This window comes from Nyctereutes procyonoides, unplaced genomic scaffold, assembly GCF_905146905.1.
Source record: "Nyctereutes procyonoides isolate TBG_1078 unplaced genomic scaffold, NYPRO_anot_genome, whole genome shotgun sequence".
Classification (NCBI taxonomy): domain Eukaryota; kingdom Metazoa; phylum Chordata; class Mammalia; order Carnivora; family Canidae; genus Nyctereutes; species Nyctereutes procyonoides.
Genome location: NW_026575052.1, coordinates 4,828,472 through 4,847,147, shown reverse-complemented (window position 1 = coordinate 4,847,147; position 18,676 = coordinate 4,828,472). Strand labels below are relative to the sequence as shown.

The window sequence follows — 18,676 nt, the reverse complement described above, 5'->3', positions numbered from 1 at the left end:
CCTATGGGAGGATGCGGCACCTACATCCACCACACAGAGGACCCTGGGCCTCAGGACCGGGCATTCGAGTCAGAAGGAGCTGGAGACCCTGGCTCTACCACCAGGTGACCCACGTTACCCTGACCAAGGGCTGGCACTGGAAAACAGCTGTCAAGCTGCTTAGCCCTGCGGTAGGTTCCATAATCATCCCCACTTCACAGGCAGGGAAGCCGAGGCCCTGGGTCGGCGGGGCCAGGGCCCGAAGCCACCGCCCGGCTCCCAGCCCACACTGACCACGGCGCCAGCAGACACGTGAGCAGGTGGTGAGATGCGGCAGCAGGACTGAGCCCTTGGAGCTTCTGGCCCGGCCGCCGGGCTTGGCGTGGCCTCCGTGCAAGGGTCCGAGCGTGCCAGGCCCGTGCAGCGACACCGGAGTCCGGTTCCGGGCCCAGGCCCCGGCCTCCAGTGCGTGAAGGGCCCGGCACTGGGGGGCCGCCCGTGGCTCCTCGTGGCTCAGCCAGGTTCCAGGGGGCTGGGCAGCTGCTCCCCAGGCTCGGTCCCCCCCCCCCCCGCAGGAGGGCTGCAGGGAGGGTAGCCGCAGAGGCGCGGGGGGACGTGGGAGTCCCAGGGAGGGGAGGGCTGCCAACCGGACGCTGGGGGACAGGTACGCAGTGACGGAGGACCACCCCACCCCGCTGGCGTCCACGCTCCCTCCCCTCTGGCCCCCCTGCCGTCTCCACAGTATCCCCTTTCCACGGCCCCCCCACCGCCTCCCTGCTCCTCCACGGCCTCCCAGGCCTGCTCCCTGAGCCAACGGCTTCAAACCACTTGTTTTTAAAGCATGAAACCCTCCAGCGACCTAAATCTTCCAGGACAGGGGGAGATGAAATATGGGATACAGGAAAGAGGTGAGCTCTTCCCGGTGAGGAGGGAGGGGCCTGGAGCCTTGCCCCTTAGCCACGCGTCCCTAGAGATACGGCCTCACGACCACCCCCAGGCCCCTGGAGCAGAGCTGGCACTGAGCCACGCCTGGCCCCTCAAGACAGGGCCAGGGCCACCCCCCCCCCCGCGTGGGATCCCCAAACCCACCCCACCCCCACCCCGTCCTTCACAAGCCTTCTGGAAGGAAGTCCTTCTGTAAGTCTAACCGCAATTCCTCCCGCTGCTGGAAAACGCTCACTGTCTGAGCCTCCCGAGAAGTCTCCACAACCTTTAGAAAATCTACGTCTCAAGTTTCCCCTGCCAACTTTTCGGTTTACAAAAAAAAAAAAAAAAACAAAAACAGAAACAGAAAAACCCAGGATGACAACAGCAATGACACACACACACTTAAAACATGAAGACAAAACCGTGGGGCAGAGATGACTCCGTGCAGGGATGCGAGCCCTGCCCTCCTTGCTCAGGTGGCCCGCACCCCGGGGCTCGGGCACCCCGAGGACCCGGTGAATCTTTCCGCCTTCACGCCAATTTGCATACCATTACCCAGGAAACCCCGCGCCTAGATTTTGCTTTTGCAAATTCCCACCCGTTTCGTGTCATAAATAAGATAGAAGACAGAAAACTAATACAGCCCAGTGATGCATTATTCATGCCACGTCACAGTGTTATGATAGATTTACAACAGCTAATACATGCAAACTAAGTTTGGGCGCTAAACGTGAAAATTAAGGGTGGGGAAGGCGGCTGTATGTGGGGGCGGGCAGGGGGACATCCGGGGGCTGCCGGTGTTCAGGAATCTGGAGAAGTTTCTTTCCGGGCACCGCCCGGTGACAACAAGCCTCAGTGCCCGTCTCAGAGGCCAGCGCCCAGGCGCTGAGGGTGCGGCGACAGCAGGGGGTGGGATCCCCGGCCCTTCACGTGCCCGGCGCTGAGCCCTGAAGCCGGTCACCAGCACACACCGTCCAGGGCTCCGCTCCTCGCCCAGGGGGCCCGCCACCGCCAGAGCCCACTCCCCTGCGGGAAAGGCCCAGGCCGACACAGCCCTGCACTGAGCACCCGCTGCGCATCAGCCTCTCAGCACCCGGGATGCGATGGGAGCCAACCAGGCGTGGTCCTGCCTGCACAGCCTCGCTCTGGTTAATCCAGTAATTGTCCCCAAAACGTCAACACGCAGCTGTGGCCAGCGCTGTGAAGGAGCGTGGTGCTGCGGCGGCGGCGGGGCCCAGGGCTGTGACCCGGTGCGTGTGGAGGAGGGGAGGTGGTCCAGACCGACTTCTCTGTAGTCGGAGGGGAGCTGGGGTCTAATGAGAGGGAGAGCTTGCCCCCATTAACCCTCGCAACAGCCCTGCGGGACAGGAGCCAGGCCCCGTGCCCAAACACTGGCACGACCTGCCCTCTGTTCCGGCGCTTTCCAGGCGACCTGTCCCCAATAAGTTGTTTTTTTTTTTTTTAATTAAGATGCAACAATCATCCCACAGCCGGCTTCCCCTCCAGCGATCGGTGAAAATGAACTCCATGCGACTGGATTAGACTTTGAAGGTGCCGATCTAGATAATGAACACGAGGATGCCGTGTTGACACAGGCCCTGGCGAGCTGCGTTATTATTTAACAGGTCTCGCGGCTGCTCCGCTGGGATCAAGGAGCTGAACAAGCAGGCGGGGGCAAGTGTCAAACCAGGAGACGGACTGTGGGTGCTGGCTCCACAGGGGGCGGGCTCAGCAGGGTGGGGGCAGCGGACAGGGGCCAAGTGGACCTAAATGGGGACAGCTGGTGGGGCGGGGGTGCGGGTCAGAGGCCTGTCCCCAGGGAGCCTCCAAACCGTGCACCCTCCCTGCCCCCTCCCATCCTGCACTCACCACAGCCACGCACCTGCCCAGACCAGCTCAGGGGTCCTGACCTCTAGGAACCTCTCTGGCTGGATCTGGCACCCCTGGTACCCCCTCTGTGTTCCCGCTGGGCCTGGGCTTGCCCCCTCCTGGTCTCCTCACCCGGGGCTGACACTGAGCACCCCAGGTCTGCTCCCCACACTGGACTCTGAGCTCCCCAGGAGCTGAGGCCAGGTCTTGCTCACGTCCATCCCTCCAGCATCCCACACAGAGGGCCTGGGAATCGGGATGCCCATCTGCCCACCCACCATGACTACTGCCTCGCAGCACTGCATGTGAGCCCGACCCCGGGGCAGTGAGGATGAACAAGCAGCCATCCTCGGCCTGGAAGACGTGTTGCTGGAAAAAGCAGGTACGTAAACGAATGGGAGTTCCCGGGAGTGACATATCTCAGGGCGGAACCCGCGGGGAGCAAATGCAGCCCCAAGGAGACAGCCTTCCGCCTACCCAGGCAGCCGACGCAGATTGAGAGCAGACTCGGGAGCCAGACGCCCGTGTTCACATCTAGCTGTGTGACCTTGGGCAGGTCACGTAACCTCTCTGTACCTGTTTCCTCATTCATAAAGTGGGAATAAAAATAATACTTATCTCGTAGGGTGATCTGAGGATTGAGCAAGTTCACCTATGCAAAGTAGTTAAAATCCATACCCGATCCACGCAGTATTCAATAGATGTTGGTTATTATTATTCCCTGGGTGTGGGAAAAATCAGGGGAGGCTCCTGAGAGTTACAGCAATCCCTAGAGTAACTCCCCATGGCTCCACAATTTGGGCCAGAGCCCCGCCGGGCCGCGTTCAGCCACCAGCGCACTCCTAGGCCACCTGGCTTGGGGCGCTGAGCAGTTAGACCCAAGTGTCTCGAATCCCCACGGAGGGGGGATCCCTGGGTGGCTCAGCAGTTTAGCGCCTGCCTTCAGCCCAGGGCATGATCCTGGAGACCCAGGATCGAGTCCCGCATCGGGCTCCCTGCATGGAGCCTGCTTCTCCCTCTGCCTGTGTCTCTGTCTCTCTCTCTCTGTCTCTGTGTCTCTCATGAATAAATAAATAAGAAATCTTTTTTAAAAAAAAATCCCCACGGAGGCTTTTCTCCAGCCAGGGGTAGGATGCACCACATCGTCGCCGCGCATAAGCAATGCCCTCCCTCCGGAGCGAGGGGCTCTGCAGAGACGGGTGCTGAGCCCCAGGACGGCAGCCGGGTCTCCAGCCTGCACCCCCAGGCCCGGCTGCCCATGACCATGAGCCGGGCAGCAGGGGCAGCAGCCAGGCCAGGCTGCTTCCAGAGCCCCGCGCTGAGGTGGGCAGGCTTCCTCTCTTCGAGCGAGCGGCGCGTGGTGCAGCTTTATTAGATATGCATGCCACTCACCTCGTTCCCTGCCGAAGGGCCGTGTGACTGAAGGTGAGCTGCCCGCACCGTGCAGCACGCAAACTTTCCCATTTCCCCGCAGCAGACAGGGCAGGGCGCGTGCTCCCTCCGACCCGCCACCCCTTCCTCCGTCCCGCCTCCCCGCACCCATCGCCCTCCTGACGCCCTCCGCGGCGTGCCAAGCAGGTAAAAGGCCATATTGATCCCCTTCTTGAGAGCAGCTGGTCCAGAACTAATCTTAAATCATCGCAGCCTCGAGCTGCAGCCTGGTGGCTGCTCGGCCCCAGGGACGGTGGGGCCAGAGCTAAGCTTCGGGGCCCGGGCAGGACTGCACTGCGGCTGGTGAGCGGCAAAATGGGGTGAATGATGGCCAGGACCCGGCCCCATCCCTGTCCTTCCCTTCGTCCATCTGTCTCATGCTCCTAGGATGGCTGTCGGCAAGAGGAAGCCTTCCTGCCCACACAGCGAGGACGGCAGCCCTGCGACGCGGACGCACGGCCCACACCAACCAGCAGCCCCAACTCAAAGGGAGCCGGAGTCTCCCTCAGATAAACCATATGCACGAGGTAACGAGGAGGATTCGAGTGAGGCAGATAATTACAATGACAACTAAGGTTCGTTGAGCACTTGCTAAGTGCCAGGCCCTGTGTGGAACAGCCCTTAAGTAAGTGTTCTCATTCAACCCTCTACAAAGTCCTGTTATCACCTCATTCTCCCAGGAGGGCTCAGCACCTTGTCCAAGGGTGCACGGCTTGGCAGGACAGAGCCAGGGCCTCAGAAGCAGCCGGCCAGCCAACCACACACCTCCAAGAGAGTGGGGTGCCCAGGGAACCCGGGGGGCGTGGCCAGGACAGAGACCGGGGGCCTCTGCCCTCCGTGATGCATCCCAATCCCCTCTTCCAGAAAGTCTCAGGGCCCTGGAGGTGGAGGGAGCACAGGGGGCCCAGCTTTCACCAGGGCCCAGGCCCTGCTGCCCACACCTCCCTCCCAGCAACCACCAGCCGCTGACTCCCACGTGGTTTCTGGGTCCTCTGGGCCCTTCCTTAGAAGATCCTCTTCTTTGAAGACACGTCTTGGTTCACAGCCTGCCTCCTAGTGTCCTCAGCCGCCTCCTCCCTCTCCCTCCACTGCCCCTGGTGGAGTGCTGAGAGCGTCCTTTGGCCAACAGGACAGTCGGAGGGCCTGCTCCTTCCCATCTCATCCTCTCTTGCTCTTGCCTTCTTCATGTCTCTGGGCTCACTTTTCCCACCAGAATAGAGGTTGTGTCACCCCCATCAGAACGGAGGCCCCCAAGGGCAGGGCTGGGTCTCCCCCATTTGACTGAAGGCCTCCCAAGGGCAGGTGGTATCTCCCCACTGGATCAGAGGCCCTCCAAGGGCAGGGCTGGGTCTCCCCCATCAGTCTGGAGGCTGCCCTCAACTGGGCCCCAGGGCTCCACCACTGGCTGAGCGCCCCTCACCACGGCTCTCCTCCACACACCGGTCAGAGCCTGCACAGGGTGCCAGCAAGAGGCCAAGAGGGCACCTGGGCCTGGCCTAAGGACGATGTAGGGACCGGGGGCGGGGGGGGGGGGAGGTCGTACAGGGGTGAGGCCAAGGAGTCAGAGATGGGCCTCGTCCTTCCTCCTGCAAATGGCTTGAGACCCAGGAGCTCTGGGGATCTGGAAGGCCCGGGGGAGGCAGCTGTCCTTCCTCTCAGAAGGTGAAGGATGTGAGAGGCCCTTGGGGCAGGTGGGAGGTAGCAGGCAAGCCCCTCAACACAAAGCAGGGGCTGGGAAGGGGGTCTGTGGCTACAGCCGCTCAAGGCTCCCCCACCCTGAGCTCTGATGCCCCCCAGGAGAAAGGCAGCCGCCTCCCTCCCGTCCAGGCCTCCCCGCCCCTCCCTGGGGCCCCTCCACCTGGCCCAGCCACAGGCCCTCATGGGGCATGCCCAGCACTCGGGGAGGCTGCCGCCCAAACAGCCCCAGAGCAGGGCCCAGGGGTCACCTTCAGCCCCCAACATCCTTCTCCTCTGAAGGATGAGACCTCAAAGCCTAAACCTGATGGTTCTGCCCAGAGCTCCGCCTCACCCCTGCCGGCTGACAGGCTGGGACGTCATCCCTCCTCCTACCCTCCCAGCACCGAAGAGCCTCTGATCAAACTGAAGCTGGCGCTGACCAGGACTGTGGCTCCCAAGCAAGCAAGAGGCCCCCGGGGAGGGGACGTGAACCCCCTTTCACCGATGGGAACTAGGAGTCACGTATGGGGGGCCCTAACGGCACCAGCAGGTGGGTGGCAGCGCTGGGATGCAGAACCGGGCGTGCGCAGCTGCAGAGACTGCCCCTCAGGTTCCAACAAAACTGGGACAGTGATCACCACGTCCCTGAAACTCAAGCCAGGGCCCCAGGGCTCGCCCACAGCTCCCTGCGCCTCAGTTTCCCCACCTGATCCAGCCCTCAACACCTGTGATCTCACAACGGCAGGAACCCCTGGGTGCTCTTGCTGGGCTATTAAGTAGCCAATTCACAGCCAATTTATAGAGATGACCCAGTGGGCAGATGGCAATCGCCCCCTCGCAGAAGCTCACCTGGGGCACCTGTCTGTTCCGGCCCCGAGCCCACACCCAGACCTCTGCCCCGGGCCCGGTTACCAAGGCCTCCCTCCAAGATGATAATCCCAACAAACCGAATGATGGCAAACTCACTGAAGTACCACTGCGGAGCCGTGCCCAAGTCTACACCTGTGGCCCTGGATGGGCCCCGGGAGGGTGTGGGGAGGCAGGGCAGGCAATGCGGTAGGTCGCTGATGGGCATGCGCCCAGGCTGAGTCAGGACAGAGCCCAGGACCAGGCCCACACCCCGGCGGCCAAGGCAGTGCTCAGCTCACAACAGGGCAAGGACGACCTGGCGGTTTCCACCTCCAGGCTCTTGAGAGAGCCCAGCCCCCAGGGTGGCGGCGTCCACACCGGCCTCCCCTCAGCACAGCCGGCTCCTGGGTACAGTGTGGGGCAGGTTCCGGCTCCACGGGCAGCAAGAGACTCAGCCCAGGGTCCAGATCATGGCTCGGCCCAGTGGTCGGGACCCTTCCCCTCCAGGCAGCCCGGGGACGCGTGCTGGGGCAGAGGCCGGGGTCCAGCAGCGATGCGCCGCCCGCTGTGCTGCTCGACAAACTCTCAGTGACCCCTGAGGCACAGCTGGGGCCCAACACGGTGCCAGGTAGGGCACGAGAAGGGGCAGCGAGGGCGTGAGCGAGGAAGCAGGGCCAATACCTGAGTCTGTAAGCTGGTGGCATCCAGCACGGTGACCCGAGGCCCACAGCTGGCCCACACGGCATCCTCCAGGCTCAGCAGGGTGCGGATGGGTCCCGGCCCCACGGTCAGGCACACGGGAGGGCTCTCCAGGTCCCAGGGGACACCTCCTGGCGGGCGAGCAGAGAAACAGGTCAGGGGGTGTAGGGGAGGGCCATGCCTCCATCATGCCCCACCCCCTCTGGGGGCTGAACCCCCAATTCACTCTCCTTCCCTCCTCCTCTTCCCCACTTGGATTCCCTCTCTCCTGTTCACCCATCACTCTCTCTCTCTCTCTCTCTCTCTCTCTCTCTCTCTCTTTCTCTCTTAGTAAGCACCAGCCCCAGGCCAGGCCATGTGCTGGGTACTGGGAGGGCAGGAATAAACCCAACGCTGACCCTGCCCTCCAACTGGCCAGAGAAACCCAAAGGTTAATCAGCAGTCCCCACACGACACCAAGCACAGGCGACCAGGTGTGCACGGGAGGCCTTGAGAAGCACTGAGACAGATGGAAAACTCTTGCACAGGGGCAATCCGGGGGGCCTTCCCAGAAGACGCAGCATCCACAGGGCCCTGCCAAGGAGGCAGCGTGACACGGCGGGGAGCGGCTTGACCTGGCCCTGGTTCTGCCAGAAACCCAACAAGGACCCTGAGCACATCCCTCCCTGCTCTCCGGGCCTCAGCGTCCCCATCTGTAACATGGGGGGACCACCCAGACTGCCTCAGGATCCTTACTACAGCTTTCTGGCTGACCCTCGCCATCTCAGAGACCTTGGCGTCTCCAGGGCACTCCGTCCCCTTTACCAAGTCCGCTGATGACCTTTCTCCATCCAGAGACGCCACCACCTCCAGGTGCAGAAGAGAAAGTCTGAGAGGCAGTCAGGCCCCAGGCTACCAGCCCTGAAGACAGGACACACCGAGGGACCTGGCCCGGCTCTGAACGAGGCTCCCCCGCCCACCCCCGGAGGCTCAGCCTGCCCAAGAACGTGCCGGGGTGTTCCCTGGCATGTGAGCGGCGCCCCGGAGATGGGCATTTCCCTGAGGTCGCACCCAGCGCCACCCAGAACCCCGGCGGCCGCCCCGTCCTGCCCGCGGGCCAGGTGAGAGGGAGCGCTGGCAGGGAAGGTGGGGCACACCTGCCGCTGGCTTGCCGGTGCCTGGGCACCTCACGTCCTCCCTGCAGGCTCCTGGGGGGCACACAGGAACCGTGTCACAGACCCTCCGTGGGAGCCAGCGCTGGGGGGGCGCGGGGGCCCGGCTGTCTGCAGAGCTGGAGAGGCCACCAGGCCCACGGTGGAAGCCACTGCTTAGGGTGCCTCGGGAGGCGCCGTCGGAGGACAGACCAGATAGCCTGCCGCCCCCCCCCCCCCGCTTTCCCACTTGCCCTGCCCTCCCTGGCTCTGGATCAGGGTCTCCCCTGGCCCTTCTACCCAAAACGGGCAGACTCCCCGCTCAGCTAGGGGCTGGGGACCCGGGTCCTCCCGGCCCGCGAACATGAACATGTGGGAAGCCCTGACGGCAGCCCCCAAACGTCTGCAAGACCTTGGACCGGGGCCTCAGCCCTCCGAGCCTCATCTGTCCAATGGGCACAACTGGGCACATGTCCAATGGGCACAACAAGGCGCACAAGCGCCTGCACGTGGCCGCGGGGACCGGACGGACGAAGCGTGCGGAACGGCTGGCGTGGGGCTGCTCACGGTCCCGAGCGCGGACAGCTGTCGCCCTGGGCCGCCGTACGCTGGCGCGCCAGGCACTCTTTTCATGAATTATTTCCTTAACTCCTGGCAAGTCTCCGTGGAAGATTCTATTCTTACCCCTGTTCTACGCTGAGAAGCCAGACACAGCGAGAGTTTAAATAAAGGGCCCCCGTGACAGGGATAGAAAGTATCCAGTGCGCGCTACCTCCTGCTTGGTCTCATTCTGCACAACACAGCGTCTGCGTCTGCGGAGCAGGTGTTGACTCCACCTGACTGACGTGAGGACGCCGACCCAGAGAGCTGGGCTGCACAACGCCACCCAACCAGGGGACAGGCCCAGCGGGATTTGAACCCGGCTGACTGGCCCTCGGCTCCTCCCCCGGCCCTGCTGCCCTCTCAGCTTCGGGGAGTGGGACCCAGAAGGGCTCTGGGACCAGGATGGCAGTGACCACCAGGCGGCCTGGCCTCCCACAGGGCACGCTGACCCCCCACCAGGACTCCAGAACCACTAGATGCAAGGCTGTGGGTGCCCCCCAGTGGCCCCGAGCGAGTAGCGCATGTGTGCGGAGCAGGAGCCACCACCGCTCCCGTGGTGCTGTGACCTCTCCTCTCCGGGCCAGGCCGCAGCTGGGGACCCTGGGATGGCACCCGGAAACAGGGAGGTGGGGGCCCTGCCCCGTGGGCACAGCACTGAGCACCGGAGCCCTGCACCGTCCTCCCTGTGCTCTCCTGGCACACAGCATGGTCACGGCTGCCAGGGGCAGGGGCTCGGGACTGATACCCCGGGGGGGTCACAGGTGCGCCGACCGCTCCTCCACCTGCTGGCGTCTCCAGACGCCCCCCCCCAAGAAGTCCTGACCCCGGAACAGAACCATAAACTGGTAAGATTTAATAACATTGATACTTTTATATCAAAAAAGACAATGGACAGGTGTCCCCGATGAGAGGACGAGGGTCTAACAGGGCTCGGTTTCCCCAAGTGCACCACGAGGAGCCAGAGCTCAAGGCCCGTCTCAGCCCTCATGAGCCACTACCCTAGGATTTTAAACACCCACCACTGTGAGCTCTGGGCAGGGCTGACCCCACGGCCCGGCTTGCCCTGCGGTGGCTCTGGGTAAGCACACACGTGTCCGAGCACACAGGTGCACACTCACACACACACACTCGCCCCGTGTGACAGCCCATCCGTCTGGGCCCAGCAGCGGCTCTCACACCAGCCAGAGGGAGATGAAGACCCTGTCTCAGCAAAGGCACCTTCAGGAGGCAGGAGCTCCTCCCCTCCAGCCGCTCCCCTGCTCCCTGCCCCCGGGGATGCACCCCCAGCCCGAGCCAGGAGCAAGGGCACAGACTGAAAGCCCTCGAGGCTGAGACAGGCCCAGAGGGCAGCCTGAGCCCCCTTATGACAATAGGAATGACAACGACGAGGGATCCCTGGGTGGCGCAGCGGTTTGGCGCCTGCCTTTGGCCTAGGGCACGATCCTGGAGACCCGGGATCGAATCCCACATCGGGCTCCCGGTGCATGGAGCCTGCTTCTCCCTCTGCCTGTGTCTCTGCCTCTCTCTCTCTCTCTCTCTCTCTCTCTCTCTCTCTCTCTGTGACTATCATAAATAAATAAATAAATAAATAAATAAATAAATAAATAAATAAATAAAAAGGAATGACAACGACGATGATGACGACGAGTGTCTCCACCCCCCACCCCCCACCCCCAGCTCCATCCGGGCACCTGTGTGACCCCTCACATCCAGCCTTCACAACCACGCTGTGAGGTGAGGTTGACCTCACACCTGCTTCACAGGTGAGGACACGGGCCGAGCTCACAGCTGGGACTCCATCCCAGGCAGCCTGGCTCCTCAGTCCATCCCTAATGCATCCCATCATCTGCCTCCTCGAGGAGGTGAACCCGGCCCCCGGCCCCCTGCCCGCCCCCAGGCCCAGTCATGCCCCTGTGCCTGCTGACAGATGTGGCGATGGAGGGCACCAGGAGCTCTGCTCAGGCACAGGGCTGGACAGGGACGACCGCCGCCTGGCTCACCTCTGGGTCCCAGGGCCCGGCTCAGTGCTCGCGCCTCCTAGGCATTGGGTACATTGGAGTTAGTGAACGGTTGAATGAATGAATGAACGAATGAACGCGGGTAAGCAGAGGCTCCTAGGGGCAGCAGGCTGGCCGCCACGACTGCACTGCTCTAGGCCTTGGACTCCGAGGCGCCTCCAGCTCTGATGTGATGGGACTCCGCGGGGCCTGGTGGCCTCAGAGTCCTGTCACCTCTCAGCTGCTGGTTTCACGGCAGTTCTCCAGGACTTGGGCAGGTTCCCAGGGTGGCTCTGCACATCTTACTTAATATTTCTGGTCCTTTCCTTCTGCAACGAGCCAAAGCGTGGGCCAGGAATGCCAGTTTTACTGGGTCTTGGTCTCAGCCAGCAGGACAGTAAACCTATGACTACAAACACTGGCGAGTCCTTCATCCAATCCTGGCTCCGTGCCCACGTAAGGGTCTGTGTACAAATTTCCCCTTTTTATAAAGACATCCCTGGGCTAGGGCCCTACCCTACTCTGGCGCGACCACCTCTTACCTCACTACATCCCCAACACCCCGACTCCCAAATAAAGTTACATTCTGAGAGGTACCGGGGGTGAGGACTTGAACCTGTGAATTTTGAGGGGACATAATTAAACCCCTTTATAGGGGCTTTGGGGTCTAACATTGGCTTTCGGCCCAGGTACTTTGTCAGAACCAGAAGGGCCACTGGGGACCACTGAGTACTCCATACCCTCATATTCCAGATGGGAAGGGACTCCCCAAAGTCCCATGAGTGAGCCGAGACCCGAACCCATGTGTTCTCACCTGGAATATTCACGATTCCCGGACTCCCCAGGCCACCAGGAGCACCCGAGCGGGTTCTACTAGCACAGGGCTGGGGAGGGTGGCCCAGGAGCTCTGGGGCTGGCATGGGGCATAGGCATGTGAGTGGCACCTGAGGCCTCAATGAGTCCAGAGTGGACCCCAGGCTGTCACGCGCCAGGATGCTGGTTCCAGACCCAGCCACATGCAGCCTAAGTGAAAGGTGATGGGGAGAAGGCCCCCCAACCCCACACTGTGCAGCAGGTCCTGAGAGCCCCCTTCCTGCCCTGGCAACCGACAGAGGAAACCGCAGAAGGAAGGGGAGGTGAGCAAGGCAAGACCTCTCCCAGAGGCCTCCCCGGCCAAGGCCAAACCAAAGCCCCAGATGGTAGGTTCCAGAAAAAAAGAGTGACCCCAGACTCCCGTGCCCAGCTGGCTGGGACAGCCTCCAAGCCAGCCTCCCTGCCTCTTCTCCTTGGCCACGTCCAACGCTTCCCTCTACTTCCTGTCCACTGAGACAAACCCAAGGCAAACCCACACCATGCAGCCGTCTGCTCGGTCCTTGCCTCCTGCAGCCGCCCCCTCTGGCTGCTGTCGAGCACAACGCCCTCCTCTCTGGGCTCCCCACCAGACCAGCCCCTCTCCCGGCCCCCAGGCCTTGCTCATGCTGTTCCCTCTGCAAGAACACCATTCCCCTAACTGTTCCCTTGCCTGGGGCCTCTGCTTCTTCAGACAAAGGATCTGTGCCTTCGAGAAGGATCCTTAGGATCCTGTGCCTTCGAGAAGCCCTTGCCGACCAGCCTGCCCCATGCCCGGGGTGTCAGGTTCTCATGGACCATCCTGTTCCCCACTGAGGACCCTCAGCACCGTGCGTAATCATAAGCTCCCTGCTCGTCCACTTGACTAACTTGGTCTCCCGCTACCGACTGTAACTCTGAGGCCAGGGTCACATCTGCTTCGCTGGGCACCGCCTCCACGGCACATAGCAGGTGCTCAGTAAATACCTAGTGGACAAACGTTTGTAGGAAGGCTGGTGGAGTACCTCAGCCTTGTCTTCCTGGCCAGATGGTCTCCAGCTCTGCCCACAGAAGCCAAAATCCCCTAAGTCTGGAAAGGGTCCCAGCCCTGGAAAGAGGATACCTAGGTTCGGGTCTCGACTCACTCATGGGACTTTGGGGAGTCCCTTCCCACCTGGAATATGAGGGTGTGGAGTCCTCAGTGGTCCCCAGTGGCCCTTCTGGTTCTGACAAAGTACCTGGGCCGAAAGCCAATGTTAGACCCCAAAACCCCTATAAAGGGGTTTAATTATGTTCCCTCAAAATTCACAGGTTCAAGTCCTCACCCCTGGTACCTCTCAGAATGCAACTTTATTTGGAAGTCAGGTTGTTGGGGATATAATTAGTTAGGATGAGGTCATCCTGGAGTAGGGTGGATCCCGAATCCAACAGGACCCCGGAGACGGCCTGTGAAGACTGGGGTCTGCTGCCACAAGCCAAGGCAGCCCCAGAACTGGGAGAGAGGCACGGGACAGATCCTTCCCTCCGGCCCTGAGAAGGAATCAACCCTGCCAGCGCCTTGACCCTGGACTTCTGGCCTCCAGAACAGGAGAAGATGCATTTATGTTATTTAAACTCAGTGGCACTATGTTACGGTGGCCCCAGCCATCCGACGCACCCCCTCACCTCCCCACAGCCCCGGTGACCAAACTGACAAGTCAGGAACCAAGAAGCAAAGGGTCCAGGGCAGCCCAGAGTAGGGGGGCGGGAGGGGGCGGGAGGGGGCCGGAGCGGGGCAAGGCAGGGCTCTCAGGGTCCCGTGGGAGCCAGAGGGTGGGAGTCCCTTTGGAACCCCCGTCTAAATCTCCAAAGATCGGAGCCCATATTTACATTTACACGCATGCCATGTCTGTCGGCGAGAGGGTTTTTTTTTCCCTCCCTCTTCCCCCTTTAATTAAAAACTATAAATGCCTTATCAAAAGCTAATTAAAAATACCAACACAGTGCCAAGTGGCAAAAAAAAAAAAATAGCTCAGTACAAATATCCGTTTATAACCCTGCAACAGGCAGTGATGACGTAGCAATTAGAGGTTCATTGGAGGGAGGGGAGGGAGGGATTGGGGAAGGAGGGGAGGGGAGGGAGGGGCCTAGGGGCTGCAGAGCTGCAGACTCCCCAGCCCTCTCTGGGTGCACTGGGCTGCCTTCCCCCAGCACACATCTTGGAACTGGAAGCGAAAAAAGCCACAAGGGGACAGGGACATCGGGCCTCTGCGTGGCTGTGCACGAGCCGCGTCCCCTCCTGTGGTCTCAGCTGCGGCAATTCTCGCGGGTCGTGGTGAGAATTCCGAGCACGTGCACACATCAAGCACTCGAGTGTTTCTGTGCACAGCAGCCCAGTGCTGCCGGACCTGCCCTCCAGCAGCGGACTCCGTGCCATCCGTGGCTCGTGGCTCAATGACATAACAGAGGCTCAGATGCTTAACACCAGTAAGCACCCACCGTGCCAGGCCCTGGGCTTTGCCTTCATCGGGTTGTTTAACCCACTGGGGTCCATGAGCGGTGGATACTGAAATTACACCCATCTGTAGATGAGGACACCCAGGTGCGAGAAGCTCACCACAGGACACAGCTGTCAAAGGGGCCATGACATGACCCCGACCCCAGAGTCTATGTGACACCAGGGTCCCTGCTCTTATAGAGTCTCCTGCCAATGGGGTGAGCTGTCTGTATAGTAGCGAGCACCCCATTCCTGCAGGGACCCCAGTGGGGTTCAGGGGTCTCCAAGTACTCCCAGATTCCCTGAACCCCAGCACTGCCATCCTTACCACTGGTCCGAGGGTAGGCGGCAAGGGTCCCATCCTGTAGGCCGGCAAATAGGTGAAAGGGGCTGTGCCGCAGGCAGAGCACAGGCTGCAGGCCCGGGCTTCTACAGGTCGCTAGGCACTGGGTACCTGTGTCCACACTGCCATAAACCAGGATGCTGTGGGGAGAGACCTGAGTGACTGCCTGAGCCCCTACCCCTACCGCACATGCCCTTAGCCGGGCCCCCAGGCCACATGAACAGGTTGCTGTTCACCCTTAGGGACCTTGGGCTTTCCCAGGGAGGATGGTGCCCTCCCCACTCCTGGCCCAGGGACAGCTGGGTGGGGGTTTGGAGAGATGCTAAGACAACGGTTTTCAGGACCACAAAGACCCAAGTGGGAACCCAGACAGGCCGCCTTCCAGCTGACTAACCCCCGCTTCCCCCATAAAACTGATGCCAGCCTCATGGCCATAAAAAGAAATAAAGCTCTGATGTGCCTCCTCGCCAGGCCCCTCACCTGCCATCCTGGAGTCCGAGGCAGATGGTCGGATGCACTGTGGCCGAGGGCTCAGTGGCCACGTGGCTCTCGTCTCCACTCTCCCCCTCCTCCGGCTCGGGAATGTACTCCATGCAGAGCACAGGGGCCGCCAATGGGAAGGACTTGACCGTGCGGGGTGAGGGCCGGTTCAAGGAGAAGATCTCCACCTGGCCCCCTGCACCTTCCTGCCCACCTCCGACCTGCACAGAGACCCAGAGAGGCCATCAGGCACCACTACCAGCGTGGGGACAGAGCTCAGCCCCTGCCCTCCTGGTGACCTGTCCCAAATTCTACTCTGAGGTTAGACATCCAGAGGAGTAGCCCCTCTCCTGCCCCCAAGCATCCCGCTGTCACTGAAGGTCACTCTTTCCCAGTTGCCATGGCAATGAGTTAGATTCAGGGCCCAAAGGAAATCAAGTGAGGAGCTAAGGTAGACCAGATACCCCGTCAGCTCTCTATCTCCCCAACTTTAGAGTAAATTTCAACAAACAAATAGTGAACACACATCTGCCTCTTTACAATGTCTTCTGTTTTGTTCATCACTCTACCTCTGTGTCTAGGCAGTGGTGGGCACTTTATACTTGCTGAATAGATGAACAGATGGATAAATGGATGGATGGAAGAGATAGAAGAGTGGGTAGATAGATGAACAGATGAATGGATGCTTATAGGGATGGATGGATGGATGGATGGATGGATGGATGGATGGATGGACAATTATTATGGACAAGTGGACAGATGGGTGGGTAGATGACTATATGGATGGATGGATGGATGGATGGATGGATGGATGGATGGATGAGTAGCTGAGTAGCTGGGTAGATGGATGATTATATGGATAAGGGATGGGTGGATGGATGATTATTGTGGACAAGTATATGGATGGATAGGTAGATGACGATATGAATGGGTGGATGGGTGGATGCACGATGGGTAGGTGGGTGGATGAATGATTATATGGATAAGTGGGTGGATTGGTAGATGAATAACTATATGGATGGATGGGTGAACAGATGGATGGATGGATGATTATTATGGACAAGTGGATGGATGGATGGATGGATGGATGGATGGATGGATTGACGGACTGACCGATGGATAGATATACCACATGCTAGATACTGGGGAAACAGTGAGGAACAATTCAACCCTCAGAGAGGACATTTGGTTTGGACTCTGAAGGGTGAGCCAGTTTTCCTGCCTGAGTACCTGGAGGCAGGCATAAGCAGTGGCTGGAAGGTGGCCAGAGGGGTGGGGAGGTGGGAGCTCAAGGAGTCTGCGGGAGAGCACAGTCTCCACCACAAAGAGCAAAGGGTGCCTATTTGAATGAAGAGAGGCTTTGCCAGGAATCCCAGGAGAAAAAGGTGGACCGGGAGCTCTGCAAGAGCTGGGCAATAACCAACCCTGCTTCCTGGCTCCCAGGGTGAAGACCCTGCCACCCAGGTACTCCGTACAGCTCCGTTCATTTCCTTCATGGCACACGGCCATTTGTGAGAGTCATGCTCACGTCTCCATCCCCTGGTTTGCTGTTGTCCCCGGCAAAGCTGGGCTGCCAACTCTGAGCACAGAGCCCGGCACAGAGGTTCCCATAAAGACCTTCCTGGGTGAAGGTGCACATAATGGGCACCAGCAGGCAAGCAGCATTTTCCAGCACCACCTTCCTGGTGCCGGGATCCCTGGCTGGGTTCAGGAGAGACTTACCCAGAGGTAGCCCTGTGGGAGGGACGTGCTGACCGCTGAGAAGCCCAGCAGGGGACAGCTGACAGGACTGTGGACCAGGGCCCCAAGCTGTGGAGACACACAAGGCACACACGGGGCTAAGCATCAAGGTGTCCAAGATGCCGATATCCGGCAGCAGGACCTCTGTCTGAACTACCTGTGGGCGTGTTAAACCTGCAGATTTCTGGGCCTCATGCAGGCCCCGAATGCGAATCCCTGAGGGTGGGACTAGGATAGTGACAGGTTTCATGGGATCTCCAGGCAGTTCCTAGGCATCACATTGACCAGTGCCCTTCTACAACCTTCTCCTAGGAGGTGCCTGAATCTGGGCCAGCCTGCACCGATTCTTCAAACTACGCAACATCCAGATAAGATTTGGTGAAAACCACTAACACCCCTCGCCCACTTACTTTACAGATGGGGAAATGAGGTCCACAGAGGGCACACGATTGCCCCAGGCCACAGGAAGAGGACAACAGGGCCTGGCCTGGGCCAGCCTCCCTCCTAGATGTCCCTGCATTCCTCCAGAGAAGCACAGCGGAGGAAGGAAGGGGTGCTAGACAGCTAGCTCCACCCCACTCAACAACGGAACCGCTCTGGAGACAAGCCTGCTGGCACCAGAGGGCTTAGTGGCTTGTACAGGCTGCCCACGGGGGCCAGAGGCTCCATCTGCAACCCGCTGTCATCAAGAAGCACTGGCTGCTTGCTCTTCCTGCACCTGCTGCCCACTCCAGATGGTTCTCTGGGGCCCGTTCTCTGAGCTAGACCCTGCCAGTCTGCCTCTGTGGCCAGGACAGCAGTGCGAGGAGCTGGCCAGGCCCCGTCAGGGACCCTGCTGGAACCTCTGGCCAGTAGGACGGGGAAGGAGGCCAAGAGGGGACAGTTCCAGGTGCCCCACGGAGGAATGCAGCCACCACAGGACCTTTGCTGGGCCGGTGCTGCCCTCTGCTGGTGCCGAAGGCCCTGGCTGGCCCCGGCCCTGCTGGGATGATGTCCTAGTAGTGTCCAATGGCTAAAGATGAGGAAGCCGGAGAGGTCACCTCATCCAGTCCCTCCATTTAGGAGTTGGCAAATTTGAAGTTTGGTGCACGGGGATAGAGAGGGGGACACGACTGGCTCAAGGTCACATAGCAGGTTAGCATTCTGAGCCCAAGTCCCAGCCCAGTGCCCTTTCCACTCCAGTTAAATTGTACCAGGGGCCAGGCCGCCCTGCGGCCTCCGTACTCCCGGCCCCCACCTCTGCTGGAGCGCAGAGCAGGAGGTTGCCCTCGCCCTGGGCCCCCGGGTCCCCCTTCAGGCTGCCCCAGGGAGGGCCACATGCAGCCGAGGCTGCCCAGCCCCCTCCACCAGGCTCCTGCTCCGGTCCTCACAGACGGGGAGGGGGCACCTGCAGCCGCTCAGACATTTCCATGGCAGCTCCGGGGGGGCCCGGATGGCAGCCCAGTCCACAGTGACGGCAAACACTCAAGTGGCTCCTCGGGCCCAGGAGCTCTGTCTGTGCCAGGAAGCCGACTCTCCCCAATCCCAGGGCCCCGGGCAGTGCAGAGGACGGTGGCTCGGGGGAGACAGTGGCTGTGGGTGCCGCCAGCCCGGGCTCTAGTCCCAGCTCAGCTGCTACCAGCCGGTGACCCCACAAGCCAGTTCCTCA

The 18,676-nt window shown here is 60.8% G+C and overlaps 1 protein-coding gene across 13 annotated transcripts in view; it reads right to left on the bottom strand.

Moving 5' to 3' along the window:
* The window catches only part of ARHGEF10L (Rho guanine nucleotide exchange factor 10 like), a 159,783-nt gene that overhangs the window by 22,770 nt on the left and 118,337 nt on the right, over nucleotides 1–18,676 (bottom strand). For all 13 annotated transcript variants that reach the window (XM_055332262.1, XM_055332268.1, XM_055332257.1 and 10 more), the window contains 4 exons: nucleotides 17,011–17,097; nucleotides 15,289–15,509; nucleotides 14,794–14,948; nucleotides 7,414–7,562 (listed from right to left, as the gene is read on the bottom strand). In XM_055332262.1, coding sequence (XP_055188237.1) covers nucleotides 7,414–7,562; nucleotides 14,794–14,948; nucleotides 15,289–15,509; nucleotides 17,011–17,097 — 612 coding nt within the window. The remainder of the gene's footprint in view (nucleotides 1–7,413; nucleotides 7,563–14,793; nucleotides 14,949–15,288; nucleotides 15,510–17,010; nucleotides 17,098–18,676) is intronic.